Source organism: Chiloscyllium punctatum, chromosome 11 (assembly GCF_047496795.1).
Source record: "Chiloscyllium punctatum isolate Juve2018m chromosome 11, sChiPun1.3, whole genome shotgun sequence".
Lineage (NCBI taxonomy): Eukaryota > Metazoa > Chordata > Chondrichthyes > Orectolobiformes > Hemiscylliidae > Chiloscyllium > Chiloscyllium punctatum.
In genome coordinates this window covers 116,991,636-117,011,955 of record NC_092749.1, presented here as the reverse complement: position 1 = coordinate 117,011,955, position 20,320 = coordinate 116,991,636, and the positions used below count along the sequence as shown (strand labels likewise).

The following is a 20,320-nucleotide window of genomic DNA, read 5'->3' as shown; positions in this document are numbered from 1 at the left end:
CCTATATTTAAGGATGCCACAAACATATCTGTTCACTCCATATAATATCTATGCTGGGGGCTCTAACAACACTACAACAATAGTACTGAAGATCTGTGCTCCAGAACCGACCAAACTCTTTGCCAAGCTATTCCTGTACTATTACAACACTGGCATTTACCCAACAATGTGCAAAATTACCCATATCTTGTATATTCTGCACACAAAAAGGAGGGCAAATCCAACATGGACAATTACTGCCCCATCAACCTACTCAATCATCAATAAATTATGGAAGATGTCATAAACAGTGCTATCAAGTAGCACTAGCCTTTTGATAACCTGCTCACTGGCACTTAATTTGGTTCCACCAGGACCATTCAGCTCCTGGCACCATTACTACTTTAATCCAAACATGGACAAAAGAGATGAATTCCAGAGGTGAAATGAGAGTGACTGACTGCAAGAGTGTGGCATTAAGGAGCCCTAGCAAAAATGGAGTCAGTTGGAATCAGTGGTGGGTGGGTGTGAGGAAACCTCTCTGTTGGTTCGGGTCATACCTCGTTCATTGGAAGATGGTTATGATGGCTGGTGATCAATCATCTCAGGTCCAGAACATCTCTGCAGGAGTTACTCAGGGTACTGTCCGAGGTCCAACCATCTTCAGCAATTTCATCAAGGATATTTCCTCCATCGTAAGGTCAATTGTAGGAATGTTCACTGATGATTGCACAATATTCAGCACCATTCACCTACTCAGATACCCAAAGCAGCCCATGTCCAAAAGCAGCATGACTAAGATAATATTCAAATTTTTGGTTGACATGTGACAAGTAAAATTCACAGCATGTAAGTGCTGACAATGACAACCACCAACAAGAGACAATCTATCCACCATAGCTAGACATTAAATGGTACAGCCCTCACTGAATTCCTCACTATCAGCCATCACTAATGACCAAAAACTTAACTGGGTGAGTCATAAAACTACTGTGACTACAAGAATAGGCAGGAAGCTAGGAATCATGCAACAAGTAACTCTTGATTCCCCTAAGTTTGTCCATCATCTACAAATCACAAGCCAGGAGTGGGATAGAATACTCTACACCTATGTGAATGAGTGCAGCTCCAACAACACTCGAGAAGCTCGACACCATCCAGAACAAAGCAACCACTTGACTGGCACCACATCCACGAGCATCCACTCCCTCTATCATTGCTGGTCAGTAGCTACAGTATGTTCCATCTACAGGATGCACTGTAGAAATTCACCAAGGCTCCTTAGATAGCACACTCCATGCCCACACCCACTACCATTCAGATGGATAGAGGGTGAAGACACATGGGAACAGCACCACTGCAAGTTCCTGTCCAAGCCGTCCTTATTTGAAAATATATCGGCATTCCATCAAAGTTCTGTACTTCCTCCCTAACAACATTGTAGGTGTAGCTGCACCAAATAAACTGCAGCAGTTCAAGAAGACAGCTACCACCTTCTCAAGGACAACTAGGGAAGGGCAATGAATGCTGGTCCAGCCAGCAACGTCCACATCCCATGAGTGAATTTAAAAAAAAGAATTTTTTAAAAATTCAAGAATTTTCTTTTTAAAATGGGAAGTGATTGGGTAGTGTTAATATTACAAAGGGACATTGGTGTATTTCTTCATAAGTCATTTAAACCTGACGTGCAGGTGCAGCAAGTAATTGGGAAAGTAAATGGTCCAATGGCTGTTACTGCAAGATGATTTGAATACTGGAGCAAAAATGTTTTGCTGCAAATGTATAGATTGTTGGTGAGACCAAATCTGGAATATTGTGTAGTTTTGTCCCCTTGCCCAAGATATGGGAAGATATACATGCCATAGTGCAAAGGTTTAACAGATCCTATGATCGCGAGATTGTCTGACAAGGAAAGATATAAGAGGTCGATGTCATTAATCACTAAGGTTTAGAAGAATGAGGTGACCCAACTGAAACTTAGAAATCTTAAAGGGCTTGACAGGTTAGATGCAAAAAGATTACTTCCTTGGCTTGGGGTTTCACTAGGGGACACAGTCCTAAATGGCCCAACCCCTATTCTGAGACTGACATGAGGAGGAATTTCTTCACTCAGAGGGTGCTGAGTCTTTTGAATTCTCTGTCCCAAAGGGCTATGAAGGTTCAATCATTGAATATGTTCAAGACTGAGATTGGCAGGTTTCTTTAAACATAGCAAGGCAGGTGAACATGCAGGAAAATGGTGTGTAATGAAGGAATGTGTGGATTCTTAACTGCCTTTTTAAATTCCTGAGGAAGGGCTTATGCCCGAAATGTCGATTCTCCTGCTCCTTTGATGCTGCCTGACCTGTTGCGCTTTTCCAGCAACACATTTTTAAGCTCGCCTGCCTTTTTAAATGGCCTGGTAAGTCACTCAATACAAAGACAAATAGGTCAATAAATGCTGAGTTACTAGCCATGACCACATCTAATGAAAGGACAACAAAAATGAACAATCAGATTTAGCCTCAGACAGTTACCAGGGAAGGGATAGAGTTGGTTGTGAGGGAGTGAGGTTTGTGGCACCGATCAAACACAGTGGACAGCATTTAATATTGTCAAACTGTGTTTTGATCAATCACTGGAGCGCCTCCTTTCGCAAGGCCTGCTGCATTAAGTGCCCAGATATAGTAATTAGATTAGATTAGATTACTTACAGTGTGGAAACAGGCCCTTCGGCCCAACAAGTCCACACCGACCCGCCGAAGTGTAACCCACCCATTCCCGTACATTTACCCCTTTACCTAACACTACGGGCAATTTAGCATGGCCAATTCACCTGACGTGTACATCTTTGGACTGTGGGAGGAAACCGGAGCACCCGGAGGAAACCCACGCAGACACGATGGAGTCTGCAACAACAGCAGGGATTATCTCACAGCAGGACCCTCTTTCCAATGCCAGGACTTTAGATCAGGAACTGAGTGCCATCTCCTTTTGCTGAATATCAGCAGCAATGGGCTGAGTCTTTACATGAGAATTAATTATATAGTTAAGGGCTTCAGATCAGTGGTAGGACAGAAAGGCTATTCACAATCTTTCTCTAACCCTAACTCAATCACATACTTATTCAGGGCAGAACTGGGAACAGCAGTGGATCCCCACTGGTTACACTTCTGCTGGATTAAATGCCCACCTGACACCAAACTTGTCACAGGCAAGAGCATTCAATGGTTTCATCTTATCACTTAATTGGAAGAAATGTCGTCTCACCCAATAGTAGATGTTAGATTGGTAATCTGGAATGAGGTAGAGATGGTTGTCATCATGGAAACAGATCTATTTATAAATGCTGTCACTGAAGGGAACCATGTTGAAGAGAAATATGAGGGGTCCAGACAGATGAATGAGAACAGAAGCAATTGGTTGCTAATCTCCGGCTATGATTAGACAACAGAGTGAAGCCTGTCAAGTACAGGTCAACATAACTGGACAAGTATGGAAGGATGAGAATGTGACCAAAAACTGCAGGAACATTTTGAAAAGGACAAGGAGGGATAACTCACTTTTGTCACAATCATAAAGGATGTAATTTATAATTTTGACAAGAACTGTAATTGTACTGTGGCAAGGCTATAGACTTGATCAGGTGAATTCAAATATGAAGTTGCAAGAAAGATAGCAATGAGTTTAAAGCGTTGAGAGCAAAGGGAGTTTGGAAATGAAGCAGAGTAGTTTGTGGGGATGGGGGGGGAATTGATTGTAGTTTTTAAGGGTAGAACTGGAGGAGAGAGAAAAATATTAAGAAAGGTTGCACATTGCAATTAGTGACAGTATCAACCAGCCTTTAGTAGATGCACTTTCTGAGTGAGTAATTACAATGTTTTGAAGGTGAGCGGATCAACAAAATCATTTAAGGCTCACTTGCTGTTGCATTATGCATTTCTGATATATACACAGATGGACAACCTCACTCTCCTGCTAAGCTGCAGAATAAGTAATGCTGCAATATTTGTCATCATACAAATGGGATTTGATACATTAATAAATCTCACACGAACAAACTTACATCTCAAGGTTCTCGCCTTCCAGGACTGTTTGCACTGGCAAATAACCTAAGCGAGGATGTTTGGCAAAGTATTTCTTTGATCTGAACTTATTTTTCAGCACCTTGGTGAAATCACGCACATCTTCACCTGATGTTGTCTGAAAATGTAAAATGAATCAAATTTAGTTAAGAATTAAGATGAACCAGTCAATTCAATTCACTCTATCGCCCATAAAATCCCTACCAAATGTCTTCAAGGATGTGAAATTAAAGAGGATTAAAGTTGACTTTCTTTACAAAAAGAGTTAGACATGCTTGAATGATCCATTTTGAACAATTACGCTTGAGTTTCATCTCAAATTTAATAAGTTTTAATTATAGAGTCATAAAGTCATACTGCACAGAAACACAACCTTCGCTCCAACCTGTCCCTACTGACCATAATCCCAAACTAAACCAGTCCCAGCTGCCTGTGCTTGGCCCATATCCCTCCGTACAGTTCTAACATCCTTCTATCTTCTGGGTACAACAAAGCCTCAAGAGACTTCACCATCTTATGGTCAACTACTAAAACCAGCCAATAGTTAATTTCAAATGATATGTAGATGCAGGATTCACATCAGTGGCCTTTCTGGTTAAATTGCTAATTATTTTAACAATGTATAATTGCTAATTCAAAATTCACCTTATTGGGTTTCATGTTTTTTTTCTGTGTTGTATCAAAGATGAGAATAATACATTACTGAGAAATTATATTGGTTTGGAGAATCAAAATATAGGTGCAGTTACCATAGTCCAAAGGACATTAGGGCTGTTCTCTCAGTGGAGAGAGTTTACTGGACGTGGTTTACACTAAAGATCACCACATCTCAGGCAAAAGAAGAGGTTGAGAAGGAGAATCCTTCATGGTAGCCTCAGCCAGTGTAGGATCTCATGCTGTTTGTGTCGCTCTGCATTGTCAACCAGCCAAGTGAGCCACCAACCCCCAGACAAAATATGGAATTTTTATTAAGGCTGTGCCAGTCTCAGATTTATAGATCCACTGGCAAAAGATATAGCCCAGGAACAGCATACAGATCAAGAAATAAGAGGATCTTGTAGGAAAGATGTTGTAATAAACTTTGGCCTGGAGGATTCTTTTTCATTCATGGGAGTGGATGTTGCTGGCTAGGATGAATTCCCTGTAGAAGGTGGTGGTGAGCTGCCTTCTTGAACAGCTGCAGTGCTGTTTGGAAAGAAGCTCCAGAAAAAAAAAATGGCCAAACTAACACACAAAGAAGAGGACACCACAACACACACCTGGGTTAAAAACCTCTCCCACAGACAGCTCACAGACACGGAAAGAACAATCCTGGCCAAGGGACTCAACTACAACCACAGGGATGCCAAGACAGCAGACTTCCTAGCAGCACTAGAATGCACACTCAGGAACAATGGACTGACAGAAGAGACACAACAAACGGTGAGACAAAGTATCATACCGCTGATAACAAGAAAAAAACAAACACATAACCTCAACACCAAGGAGAGGGAAGCACTAAAATCACTAAGAAATGATAAGAACATAATTATACTACCAGCAGACAAAGGCAGAATGACGGTCATCCTGGACAAAGCAGAGTACATGCAAAAAGCACAACAACTACTTGCAGATACCAACACCTACCAAAAGAGGGAGTTTGACCCCACCCCACAGCTCACCAATAGGATAAACAACACACTGAGGAATCTACAAAAAAACGGACAGATAACCAGGTCTGACCTACAAAGAATGAAACCTGAAAGCAACAACACCCCCAGATTCTATGGACTACCCAAAGTGCACAAACCAGACATCCCACTCAGACCCATCGTATCACTACCAGGGACACCATCACACAAACTGGCCAAAGAACTACAGCAGAAACTGAAACACCTGATCAGCGGATCCAGACAATCTATACAATCGACACAGGAATTCTTGGACATCATCAGAAATATACACATAGACAAGGAAGAAACTATGATCTCATTCGATGTAACGGCACTGTTCACCTCCATCGACAAAACACTAGCCAAAGAAACAATAGCCAACCTGCTGGACAGACATAACAGACAACAGGACGTTGAACCCATCAACAAAGACGGCATACTTAAACTACTGGACTTGTGCCTCACAACACACTTCACATTCAATAACCAAATATACGAACAAATCAACGGAACACCCATGGGCTCACCGATCTCTGGACTCATAGCAGAAGCAGTAATGCAAAGGTTAGAACAAACAGTCTTACCACAACTTCAACCCAAACTCTGGGTCAGATACGTGGATGACACCTTTGTAATAATTAAAAACACAGAAATAGAGAACACACACCAGATCATCAACACCACACTCACAGGAATCCGATTCACTAGAGAGGAAGAAAAGGACAACCAACTCCCATTCCTAGACGTGATGGTACAGAGAACACCGAACGGAGAATTCACCACAAAGGTTTACAGGAAAGCCACACACACAGACCAAGTCCTAAACTATGAAAGCAACCACCCCAACACACACAAATGAAGTTGTATCAGGACACTATTCAAAAGGGCCACAACACACTGCAGCACACCAGAACTACAAAAAGAGGAAGAGGAACACCTATACAAAGTATTCGCCAAAAACGGATACCCCCGCAATTTCATCAACAGATGCCTAAGGGAAAGACAACGGAACGAGGACATGCCGCAACCCAAAGGACTAGCCACACTACCATACATCAGGAGCATTTCTGAACTGACAGCCAGACTACTGCGACCACTAGGACTCATAACAGCACACAAACCAACAGCCACGCTCAGACAACAACTCACCAGAACAAAGGACCCGATACCCAACATGAGCAAAACTAATGTAGTGTACAAGCTCCCATGCAAGGACTGCACAAAACACTACATCAGACAAACAGGAAGACAGCTAACAATCCGTATCCATGAACACCAACTAGCCACGAAACGACACGACCAGCTATCCTTAGTAGCCACACACACAGACGACAAGCAACATGAATTCGACTGGGACAACACTACCATTATAGGGCAAGCCAAACAGAGAACAGCCAGGGAATTCCTAGAGGCATGGCATTCATCTACAGACTCTATCAACAAACACATCGACCTGGACCCAATATACCGGCCACTGCAGTGGACAGCTCGAACTGACAACCGGAAGCGGCAGAGACAGGCCACTATAAATACCGGAGAAAACAGCACAGAAGCGCTTCACAGGAGGCTCCCAAGCACTGACGATGTCACCTAGACAGGGGACGAAACGTTTGCAAGACAAATTCCCAGCTCGACGAACAGAACCACAACAAGCTCCAGGATCTTAACCCAATACCTATGAAAAAACAGTGATATAGTTCCAAGTCAGGATGGTGCATGGCTTGGAGGGAAACTTGAAGGTGGTGCTCCATGCATCTGCTACTCTTGTTGCTTGAGGGGTAGAGGTCACAGGTTTGAAAGATGCTGTTGAAGGAGCTTTGGTGAATTATTGCAGTGCATCTCCTCAGACAATACACAGTGCATCAATTGTGGATCAGTAATAACAGAATGAATGTTGAAAGTGGTGGATGGGGTGCCAATCAAACAGGCTGCTTTGTTCTGGATGGTGTCAAGTTTCCTGAGTGTTGTTGAAGCTGTACCAATCCAGAGATTATTCCATTATACTCCTGAATTGGACTTTCAGTATCTGAGGAATCATGAATGGTGCTGAACACTGCACAATCATCAGAGAACACCCTCACTTATGACCTTATGGTGCAGGGATGGCTTTTGAAGAAGTAGTTGAAGATAGCTAGGCCAAAGATACAAATTTGAGAAACTTTTGCAGTGATGCCTTGGAGCTGGGATGATTGACCTCAAACAACCACAAGTATTTTTCTTTATGGTATGACTCAGCAGACTGTTTTTCACTTGATTCTTACTGACTATGGTTTTGCTAGGACTCCTTGATGCCATAATTGATTAAATAGTGCCTTGACGTCAGAAGTAGTTATCTACACCTGTTATGGACCAGGCCAGACTCCCTCAAAATCTTTTAAGAAGGTAGCCTAGACCCTAACTTTTTCTTATTTGAAAGCCAGATGTGAAGCGGATATTCAAATTGTGATGCAGCTGGTCAAACCACTCGGCTTTAAGCAAAACAGAATTTATTTAAACACCACAGTTGAAACACAAACAAAAGGAAAAGGAATTTAGAATAACTCAACTACTGGAAAACTTAACCGATCTGATACTGCAACTTAACTAAAGAGCAGTTCCAATCCAATAACATTCCATAAACACACCTCTTGACAAAAAGGCAAATTCAAACACAGGTTCTTACAGGCAGGAAGGAACAACTTCCAAAGACAACAAAGAACAAAGAAAATTACAGCACAGGAATTAGCCCTTCGGCCCTCCAAGCCTTTGTCGATCCAGATCCTCTATCTAAACCTGTTGCCTATTTTCTAAGGCTCTGTATCCCTCTTCTCCCTGCCCATTCATGTATCTTTCTAGATACATCTTAAATGATGCTATTGTGCTTGCCTCTACCACCTCTGTTGGCAACGCGTTCTAGGCACCCACCACCCTCTGGATAAAGAACTTTCTGCACACATCTCCCTTAAACCTTTCCCCTCTCACCTTGAACTCATGACTCCTACTAATTGAGTCTCCCACTCTGGGAAAAACCTTCTTGCTATCCACCCTGTCTATACCTCTCATGATTTTGTAGACCTCAACCAGGAACCCCCTCAGCCTCCATCTTTCTAATGAAAATAATCCTAATCTACTCAACCTCTCTTCATAGCTAGTGCCCTCCATACCAGGCAGCCTCCTCTGCACCCTCTCCAAAGCATGTACATCCTTTTGGTAATGTGGTGACCAGAACTGTATGCAGTATTCCAAATGTGGCTGAACCAAAGTCTTATACAGATTTATATAAAGACTTCAGAAAGGAAAGTCAGTCAGGAATTTTCTGCTGAAGTCTGAAACTTTCTGGACTGCAGCATCTTCTGAGTGCTACAGCTAAACCAAACTAGAAAAAACCCAAACTGGGAGAACTGGTCCCTCCTCTGCCATTGTTAAATTAGGTTCTTCCTAGACTCCTGTTTAAAAAAAAACCCAAGGACAAAATAACCTTGTTAAAGTGACGGCATCATCACATGTCTCAGGATTACATTCACAGAGTGCACTTATAGTCTTAGAACTGTACTACAGGAACCAAACGGGATTAGGATATTTTAAACCTGGTAACATGTTCTGAGAAATGATTCATAAATCACATCATAGTACAGGATCGTCTGGGTAAGAATGATCAGAATGTAGTAGAACTTTATGTCAAGTACCAGGATGAGAATTTTGGTCTGAAACTGATTGATGTCTTAAATGCAAAGAGATGATAATTATAGGAAAATAAAAACAAAGTTGGACTGGGAAAATATTTTAGAAGGTAAGACCATACAGAAGCAATGGTAGATGTTTTAGGGGATATTTCATAACTCTAACCAAAATATTGTCAATTTAGAATGGAAGACTCTACAGCTAGGATTCATCATTGTACAATCTGATGCCATCTATTAAAGTTAAGAATGCTATGGATGCATGTTTGCTCGCTGAGCTGGAAGGTTTGTTTTCAGACGTTTCATCACCACAACTAGGTAACATCATCAGTGAGAGCCTCTGGTGAAGCGCTGGTGGTAAAGATTGGACAACTGTGCAAAAATTGAAAACATTTCTTAAGTGAACAAAAGCTGACTAAAATAATAACAACAGAGACATTAGTATAAATACAGTAAAAATGTCTACAAGTATATAAAAAGGAAATGGGTAATGTCAGTGAATATTGACTCCTGAGAGGGCGAGACTGGGGAATTAATGATGGGAAATGAAGGGAATGGCAGAAATTTGGAACCAATATTTTCAATCTGATTTCACAGCAGAAAATACAAAAAAAGGTGCAAACGTAGGAAGCAAAAGGAAGAAGGAACTTACAATCATAAAGGAAAAGTTTGAGGAAAACTGAGAAGACTGAAGGTTTACAAGTTCCTGGATCTGAACCTGGATACCAGGTGTTGAACACTAGAAGATAATTATATGTAAAAAGTCCAAATCCACGTCTTACTGTGAGAGCTTTATTTCTGTTAACCATATTCCAGAAAACTCAACCCACTAATTACTAGTTCCCCATACTTATACAACAAACTCACACTTAATTTATCCTTAATCAATATACACATGACCTGTTCCCTCATTCCATTAGTTCTCAAGCATCCCTTCAGACTAAATTAGATGATAACACAAGCGCTTATGAGAGATGGCTGATTCGATATTGGATGGATTGGCCACAATCTTTCCTAGATTCTGTGAAGATCCTAACAGAACGTGGTAAAGTATAGAGGCTACTTAGTCTAAAGTTTTTCTTTAGGAAATTATTTAGAATCTATTACTGAGAAGGCAGCAGCAAGCCATGTGGAAAATGATAATACAATCAGATACAGTTGACGTAGTGAAAAGGATACATTTATGCATTTGGTGAATCCATTCAAATTCCTTGAAGCAAGAACTCTAATTCCTTATCAAACAAGGCAAATAAAGTGAAATAAGTAGGTGTAGTGCATTTGGATTTCCAGTTTTGGTCTTTTAAACTAGGATATACTTACAACAGCAGTTCTCAGAATGTTCATAATATTAATTCCAGGGATAAAAAGGACTGTCTTGTACAGCGTGATCTGGACAATATTCAGGCTTGGCTGATTACTTGCTGGGTCAAAATCCTGGAATTCACTCTCTAATGGTATTGTGTCTACCTCCAGCACACAGATTACAGCAAGTCAAGGAGGAAGCTCACCACCACCTTCTCAAGGACAACTAGGGACAAGTAACAGCCAGTTAGCTCAGCCAGTGATGCGTAAATGCACAACAGAATTTTTTAGAAGTGTGTCCATATAAGTGACATACAAGTGACCATCTCCAACAAGCGAGCATCTAACCATCTCCCCTCAAAATTACTTTTGCTGAAATCCCAGCATCATCAATGCTGGCAGTTACAATTGACTAGAACATAATTGAATGCAGCATATAAATAATGTTGCTTCAAAACAAGGTCTGAGACTTGGAAACATAAGACCAGATGATACAGGAGCCGAATGAGGCCATTTGGCCGTTCGTGTCTGCTCCATCATTCAATCATGGCAGATTTTTTTCTCAACCTTATTCTTTCACCTTCTCCCTGCACCTCTTGGTCCCCTTATTAATCAAGAGCCTATCTTCAATAGACTCAATAACTTGGCCTCCACAGCCTTCTGAGGCAATGAATTCCACAGATTCACTCCTTCCTCATCTTAGGTTCTAAAGGGTCAATCCTTCAAGTCTGAGGATGTACCATTGGATCTAAGTCTTTACTACTCATGGAAACATCATCTCCACATCCACTCTATCTAGGCCTCTTAGTATTCTGTAAGTTTCAATCAGATCTCCACTTATCTTTCTAAATTCCATTGAGTACAGACCCAGAGACCTCAACTGCTCCTCATGACAAGCTTACATGCCCAAAACCATTCTTGCAAACCTCCTCTGGACTCCGTCCAATGCCAGCACAACCTTACTAAGATATGGGGCCCAAAATTGCTCACAATATTCCAAATGTGGAGTGACCAGAGCCTTATACAGCCTCAGCAGTACATTTATGGTCTTGTATTCTCTAGCCCTCTTGAAATTAATGCTAACATCACATTCCTAACTGCCAACTGAACCTGCATGTTAACCTTGAGAATCCTGAACCAGGACTCCGAAGTCCCATTGTGCTTCAGATTTCCGATGCCCTTCCCCATTGAGAAAATACTCCACACCCCTTCTTTTACTACTAAGTAACTTGTTTAACTAATCAATCTGCCTGCATTGCACACAAGGCAAAGCTTTTCACTGTGCCTCAGTACACGTGACAATAAATTCAATTCAAATCAACTTCGCAGTATCCCACATTGTATTCCATCTGCCACTTCTTTGCCCACTCTCCCAGCTTGTCCAGGTCCTTTTGCGGCCTCTCTGCTTTCTCAACACAATCTGTCCCTCCACCTATGTTTGTATCATCTGCAAATATAGCAACAATGCCTCTCAGTTTCTTCATCCAGATTGTTCATGTATAACATGAATAATTGTGGTCCCAATACTGAGCCCCTGCAGGACTCCACTAGTCACTGGCTAGTAAAAGACCCCTTTATCCCCATTCTCTGCCTTCTGCAAGTCAGGCAATGCTCTATCCAGTGCCTTACCCATAACACCATGGGCCCATTTTATTCAGCAGCCTCCTGAGTAGCACTTTCTCAAAGGTGTTCCTGAAATCCAGACATCACATCCACTAGCTTTCTTTTGTCTAACTTGCTCACTTCCTACTCAAAGAATTCTAACAGATTTATCAGGCATGACCTCCCCTTGAGGAAACTATGCTGATTCAACCCTATTTTGCCATGCACTTGCCAGGACTCTACAATCCCATCCTTAATAATGGACACTAAAATCTTACCAATGACTGAGGTTAGGTTAACTGGCCTATAATTTTCCTCCTTCTGCCTCTCTCCTTTCTTAAATAGGGGTGTTACATTAGCTGTTTTTCAATTCTCTGGGACCCTCCCTGACTCCAGTGATTCCTCAAAGATCACCAGCAATGCTTCACAATTTCTCAGCCATCTCTTCAACACTCGGGGTGTAGTCCATCTGGTCCAGGTGATCTATCCACTTTTCAAACCTTTTAGCTTTTCCCGCATCTTCTCATTAGTTATGACCACTGCATTCACTACTGCCCCGACTCTCTGAAAGTTATGATATGCTATTAGTGTTATCCACCATGAAGACTGATACAAAGTACCTATTTAATTCTTCTTCCATTTCTTCATTCCTTATACTGCTTTTTCAGCCTCATTTTCCAGCAATTCAAAATCCACTCTTGTCTCTCTCTCTCTCACTTCTTATACCTTGAAACAAAACTCTTGCTATCTTCTTTTATATTATTAGTTAGCTTGCCCTCATATTTCATCTTCATCCCCCTTGTTGGTTTTTTAGTTGTCCTCTGCTGGGCTTTTAAAGGCTTCCCATTAATTTTCACCACGTTTTCCCTTTTGCTTTTATGCTGTCCTGAAGAGGATAAATAGGGTGGTCAGTAGGACTTTAAACTTCTGAGTTGGGGGGAAGGGAAAGTGAAAGTGACAGGGAGTATGGAGTTAAATGGAAAGATAAGCGGCAGGATAGCCATATGTGCAGGCAGATTTAAACTTGAGACAGACTGGCAATGCAGCAAAAAGGAAGGATAACTTAGGACATCTTATGACTTCCAATATCTCTAATGATAAGAAAGTTAGCATTAAGGCACTTTACCTGAATGCTCGTAGCATTCGTAACAAAGCAGATGAACTAATGGCACAGATCATAGTGAATGATTATGATGTGGTAGGCATCACAGAGACTTGGTTACAGGGGGGTCAGGACTGGCAGTTAAACCTCCAAGGATTTTCAACTTATCGAAAAGACAGGGAGGTGGGCAGAGGGGGCGGGGTTGCCTTGTTAGTTAAGAACAAAATTATACCTATGGCACTGAATGACATAGCGTCGGATGATGTGGAGTCTGTGTGGGTGGAATTGAGGAACCACAAAGGCAAAAAAAACATAGTAGGAGTTATGTACAGGCCTCCTAACAGTGGTCAGGACCAGAGGCACAACATGTACCGGGAAATAGAGAAGGCATGTTAGAAAGGCAAGGTTACATTGATCATGGGAGACTTCAATATGCAGGTGGACTGGGTAAATAATGTTGCCAGTGGATCCAAAGAAAGGGAATTCATGGAATGCTTACAGGATGGCTTTTTGGAACAGCTTGTCATGGAGCCCACAAGGGAGCAGGCTATTTTGGACCTAGTACTATGTAATGAATTGGCTTTATAAAAAATCTTAAAGTAAGGGAACACTTAGGAAGCAGCGATCATAACATGGTAGAGTTCAGTCTGCAGTTTGAAAGAGAGAAGGCAAAATCAGATGTAATGGCGTTACAGTTAAATAAAGGTAATTATGAGGGCATGAGAGAGGAACTGACAAACATAGACTGGAAGCAGAGCCTAGCAGGGAAGACAGTAGAGCAAAAATGGCAGGAGTTTGTGGGTAAAATTGAGGACACTGTACAGAGGTTCATCCCCAAGAAGAGAAAGATTATCCGGAGAGGGATTAGACAGCGTTGGCTGACAAAGGAAGTCAGGAAATCTATCAAAGAAAATGAGAGATCCTATAAAGTGGCCAAGAGCACTGGGAAATCAGTAGATTGGGAAGGCTACAAAAACAAACAGAGGATAACAAAGAGAGAAATAAGGAAGGAGAGGATCAAATATGAAGGTAGGCTAGCCAGTAATATTTGAAATGATAGTAAAAGTTTCTTTCAATACATAAGAAACAAACGACAGGCAAAAGTAGACATTGGGCCACTTCAAACTGATGCTGGAAGCCTAGTGATGGGAGATAAGGAAATAGCAGGAGAACTTAATAAGTACTTTGCATCAGTCTTCACAGTGGAAGACATGAGTAATATCCCAACAATTAAAGGGAGTCAGGGGGCTGAGTTGAGTATGGTTGCCATTACAAAAGAGAAAGTGCTATAAAAGCTCAAAGGTCTTAAAATTGATAAATCTCCTGGCCCCGATGGGCTATGCCCTAGAGTTCTGAGGGAGGTGGCTGAGGAAATAGCAGAGGTGTTGGTTGAGATCTTTCAAAAGTCACTGGAGTCAGGGAAAGTCTCGGATGATTGGAAGATCGCTGTTGTAACCCCCTTGTTCAAGAAAGGATCAAGACAAAAGATAGAAAATTATAGGCCAATTCGCCTAACCTCGGTTGTTGGTAAAATTCTAGAATCCATCATTAAGGATGAGGTTTCGAAATTCTTGGAAGAGCAGGGTCGGATTAGAACAAGTCAACATGGATTTAGTAAGGGGAGGTCGTGCCTGACAAACCTGTTGGAGTTCTTTGAAGAGGTGACAAGTAGGTTAGACTGGGGAAACCCAGTGGATGTGGTCTACCTAGACTTCCAAAAGGCCTTTGATAAGGTGCCACACAGGAGGCTGCTGAGCAAGGTGAGGGCCCATGGTGTGCGAGGTGAGCTACTGGTATGGATTGAGGATTGGCTGTCTGACAGAAGGCAGAGAGTTGGGATAAAAGGTTCTTTTTCGGAATGGCAGCCGGTGACAAGCGGTGTCCCGCAGGGTTCAGTGTTGGGGCCGCAGCTGTTTACATTATATATTAATGATCTGGATGAAGGGACTGGGGGCATTCTAGCGAAGTTTGCCGATGATACAAAGTTAGATGGACAGGCAGGTAGTACTGAGGAAGTGGGAAGGTTGCAGAAGGATCGAGACAGTTTGGAAGAGTGGTCCAGGAAATGGCTGATGGAATTCAATGTGAGCAAATGCCAGGTCTTGCACTTTGGAAAAAAGAATACAAGCATGGACTACTTTCTAAATGGTGAGAAAATTCGTAAAGCCAAAGTACAGAGGGATCTGGAAGTGCTAGTTGAGGCTTCTCTAAAAGTAAACATGTAGGTTGAGTCTGTGATTAAGAAAGCGAATGTAATGTTGTAAATTATCTCAAGAGGGTTGTAATATAAAAGCACCGTTGTGCTACTGAGACTTTATAAAGCTCTGGTTAGGCCCAATTTGGAGTACTGTGTTCAGTTTTGGTCCCCACACCTCAGGAAGGACATACTGGCACTGGAGCGTGTCCAGCGGAGATTCACACGGATGATCCCTGGAATGGTAGGTCTAACATATGAGGAACGGCTGAGGATCCTGGGATTGTATTCATTGGAGTTTAGAAGATTAAGGGGAGATCTAATAGAAACTTACAAGATAATACATGGCTTGGAGAGGGTGGACACTAGGAAATTGTTTCCGTTTGGCGAGGAGACTAGGACCCATGGATACGGCCTTAGAACTAGAGGGAGTAAATTCAGAACAGAGATGCGGAGACATTTCTTCAGCCAGAGAGTGGTGGGCCTGTGGAATTTATTGCCGCAGAGTGCAGTGGAGGCTGGGACGCTAAATGTCTTCAAGGCAGAAATTGATAAATTCTTGATGTCACAAGGAATTAAGGGCTACGGGGAGAATGCGGGTAAGTGGAGTTGAAATGCCCATCAGCCATGACTGAATGGCGGAGTGGACTCGATGGGTCGAATGGCCTTACTTCCACTCCTATGTATTATGGTCTTATGGACTTATATTGTTAGGCATGGTTGCCTCGTCTTTCCCTTAGTATGTTTCTTCTTCCTTGAAATGAATTTCTGCTGTTCCTCCTGAATTACCCCTGGAAGCCCCTGCCATTGCTGCTTCACCATCTTCCCTGATAGACTCCCCTTCCAACCCACTCTGGCCAGCTCCTCCTTTACATCTTTGTCGTTACCTTCACTCAATTGTAATGCCGTTACATCTGATTCCAGCTTCCCTCCTCAAATTGCAAGGTGAATTCTATCATATTAAGGTCACTGGCCCCTAGGGGCATCTTTACCCTAAGCTCCCTAATCAAATCTGCCTCATTACACATCACTGAATCTGGAATTGCCTGTTCCATAGTGGGCTCTTCTACAAGCTCCTCCAAAAAACATCCTGCAGACATTCCACAAATTCCTTTTCTTGGGATCTGCTATCAACTCAATTTTCTCAGTCCATTTACATACTGAAATCCTCCATGATTATAGTAACAGTGCCTTTCTTGCATGCCTTTTTTATCTCCTGATTTATTGTCTTTCCCAAATCCTGACTACTGCTAGTAGCCCTGAACATAACTCCCATCAGGGTCTTTTTCCCTTTGCAGTTCTTCTACTCTTCCCTCACAGACTCTACGCTTTCCAGCTGTATATCACTTCTTACTATTGATAGGGTTAAGGTTATTATGCAGGGAACACTGTGCAAATTACTCACCTCAGGATTCTCAAAGTCTGTCAACCATCTACAAGGTGCAAGTCAGGATTGTGCTGGAATACTCAAACTTGTCTGGACAAGTGATGCTCCAAGAAGTTCAACACATTCAGGACTAAGCAGCCTATTTGATCTACACTCCACCTCATCCACCATCTTGAACACACTCCCTGCACTATCAATGTACTGTGGTATCAAATACAAGATGCACTGCAGGAAGTTGCCACGCCTTCTTTGACAGCTTCTTCCAAACCAGTCACCTCAAAGGTGAAAGGCTACAAATGTATTGCAATAAGACCACTGCAAGCTCTTTTCTAAGGCTCACATCATTCTGACTTGCAATTGTGTCATCTGGGCAAAATCCTGTAACTCATTCCATAACCAACCATGCGAGTATACTCCACCAGATAGACTGCAGTGGTTCAAGAATGTGGTTCAACCTATCCACTTAAAAGCAATTAAATATGGGCCTTGCTAGCAATGCTGAAATCCTTGGAAGGATTAAAACAAAGTCTGCATTATCACGCACTTTGTTAAAACAAGACAAAAGATGAATGAAGAACCCCACCTAAGACTTTCTTTTCCATATACAGAGTACTATTTCAGTTACATAAATGATTTGGATGTGAGCATAAGAGGTATAGTTAGTAAGTTTGCAGATGACACCAAAATTGGAGGTGAAGTGGACAACAAAGAAGGTTACCTCAAATTACAATGGGATCTTGATCAGATGGGCCAATGTACTAAGAAGTGGCAGTTGGAGTTTAATTCAGATAAATGCGAGGTGGGAAAGCAAATCTTTGCAGGACTTATACACTTAATGGTAAGGTCCTAGGGAGTGTTGCTGAACAAAGAGACCTTGAAGTGCAGGTTCATAGCTCCTTGAAAGTGGAGTCAAAGGTAGATAGGATAGTGAAGAAGGCGTTTGGTATGCAAACCTTTATTGGTCAGAGTAGTGAGTACAGGAGTTGGGAGGTCATTTTGCGGCTGTATAGAACATTGGTTAGACCGCTGTTGGAATCCAAAGACCCACATAATGTGTGGAGGGCTTGGTTCAAATCTTCCCATAACAAATGCTGGAGTTTGAATTAAATGGAAAAAAATCTGGAATTAAAGGTCTGATGATGGCCATGAATGTGTTGTCAATTGTTGGAAAGATCCATTTGGATTGCTAATGTCATTTAGGGAAAGAAATTGCCATCCTTACCTAGTCTATCATACATGTAACTCCAGACCCACAGCAATGTGGCTGAATCTTTCGTGCCCTCTGAGTAATGCCCTTGTTGTGACAATGAATTTAAAAAGAGGTTTACTTTAACCTTCAGAAGGTTCTCAATAAGGTGCCTCAAAAGAACTTAGAATGTAAGGTTAAAGCCCAGAGAATTAAGGTAATGTCCTGAAATGAATAGGGAACTGTTTGGCAGACAGAAAATAAAGAGAAGACATAAATGGATCTTGTTCCAAGTGGTAGGCAGTGACTAGTAAGGTACCACAGGGATAAGTGCTTGGTCCCTAGCTATTCACAATATATATTCATGATTTAAATGAGTGTAATATCTACAGATTTGCTACAGATGACACAAAGCTGAGTGGGAGGGTGAGCTGTGAGGAGAATTCAGAGATGCTGCAGTGTGATTTGGGCAAGTTGAGTAAGTGGTCAAATGCATTACAGATACCAATAATTAACAGGTTATCAACATTGGCAGTAAAAACAAGGTGGCAGATTATTATCTGAGCAATGATAGATTGGAAAAGGGGAAGATGGATTGAGACCTGGGTATCTTTGAAAAGCATTTGTTGAAAATAGGCATACTGGTGCAGCAGGCAATGAAGAAGGCAAATGGTATATTGGCTTTCTTCATGAGAGGTTTCGAGTACAGGAGCAGGGATATCTTGCTGCAGTTGTACAAAGCCTTGCTGAGGTGACACCTGGAGTATTCTTTGCAGTTTTTTTCTCCTTATCTGAGGAGAGACGTTCTGACTATGAAGAGAGTGCAATGAAGGTTTACCGGACTGATTCCTGGGATGGCAGAATTGATGTAAGTAAATAGACTGTATCATTTAGGACTATAGTCACTGAAGTTTAGAAGAATGAAGGGCAATCTCAGAAACCGATAAAATTCTAGCATAATGAGTAAATGCAGGAAAGATGTTACCGATGATCAGGGAGTCCAGAATGGAGAGTGACAGTCTAAGGATACAGGGTAGACCATTTAGGGCTGAGATGAGAAATTTCTTCGCCAGAGAGTGGTGAGCTGAAAAACATTGAGTATTTTCAGCAAGGAGTTAAATATGTTTCAGATAGAGTTAGCTGAGGTGAACTGCATGGATGGATTAGAAGAAATGACAATAAACAAAGAGTGGCAGGCACTTAAGGAGGTAATTCATGACTCAGCAAAAATACATCCCAGCAAGGAAGAAAGATTCTCAGAGAGAGATAAATCAACCAAGGAAGTTAAGGAGACTATTAAGTTGAAAGAAAAAGCATATGTGGAGGCCAAAATCAGCAATGGCCCTGAAGACTGGGATAAATTCAGAATCCAGCAAAGCAAGACAATGAGAGAAAATAAGCAATTGGGTGAACTAGTGAATAATGTAAAAAAAAAGCATAGAGAAGTCAACATGAACATAGGCCCCTTAGAAAATGAATCTGAGAAGACGGTTTTGGGGAACAAGTAAATGGTAGAAGAGTTATTTTCCATCAGTCCATACAGTGGAAGAAACTTCAAAAATCTCATTAATATTGAAGAATACATGGGAGGAGTTAAGTGCCATTACTTTCACTAAAAAAGTAGCCTTAGACAAACTAATGGGGCTAAAGACAGACAAATCCCCTGATAGCTTTGCTTCTTAGGATCCTAAAGGCAGTAACTACAGAGATAATGAATGTGTTTGTTGTAATTTTATAAAGATTGTTGGATTCTGAAGAAACACCAGAAGATTGAAAAACTGCTAATGTGATAATTCCATAAGGAAGGGAAGTAAAAAGTGGGTAACTATAGTCTGATTAGCCTAACATATATTGTTGGAAAAGTATTCAATTCAGTTATTAAGAAAGTAATTGCAGAACATTTGGAAAATCATAATCTAATCAAGCATAGTCAGCATGAAAGGGAAATTGCATCTGACTAATTTATTAGAGTTTCCTATCTAGGCCGTCCTGATGCCAGTCACCCCCAGAGCCACATCGTGGGTAGGTCATTCTGAGCGCTGTTGTCCTGAGATGGGGTGATTGGGATGGGCTGTCCTAGAGGTCGTCGGAAGGTGTCAGAGCGGCCGAGAGCCAGAAAGTGTGCAGGGGCAGGCTGAGGTCCGGAAGGCTTGTGGGCTGCCCTGCGCGTTGCCTTCCCAGGAAAGGGGATGG

General features: G+C 41.8%; 1 protein-coding gene across 18 annotated transcripts in view; it reads right to left on the bottom strand.

Moving 5' to 3' along the window:
• Positions 1–20,320, bottom strand: part of LOC140483389 (utrophin-like) — a 737,248-nt gene that overhangs the window by 59,998 nt on the left and 656,930 nt on the right. For all 18 annotated transcript variants that reach the window (XM_072581625.1, XM_072581633.1, XM_072581634.1 and 15 more), the window contains one exon: positions 4,025–4,161. In XM_072581625.1, coding sequence (XP_072437726.1) covers positions 4,025–4,161 — 137 coding nt within the window. The remainder of the gene's footprint in view (positions 1–4,024; positions 4,162–20,320) is intronic.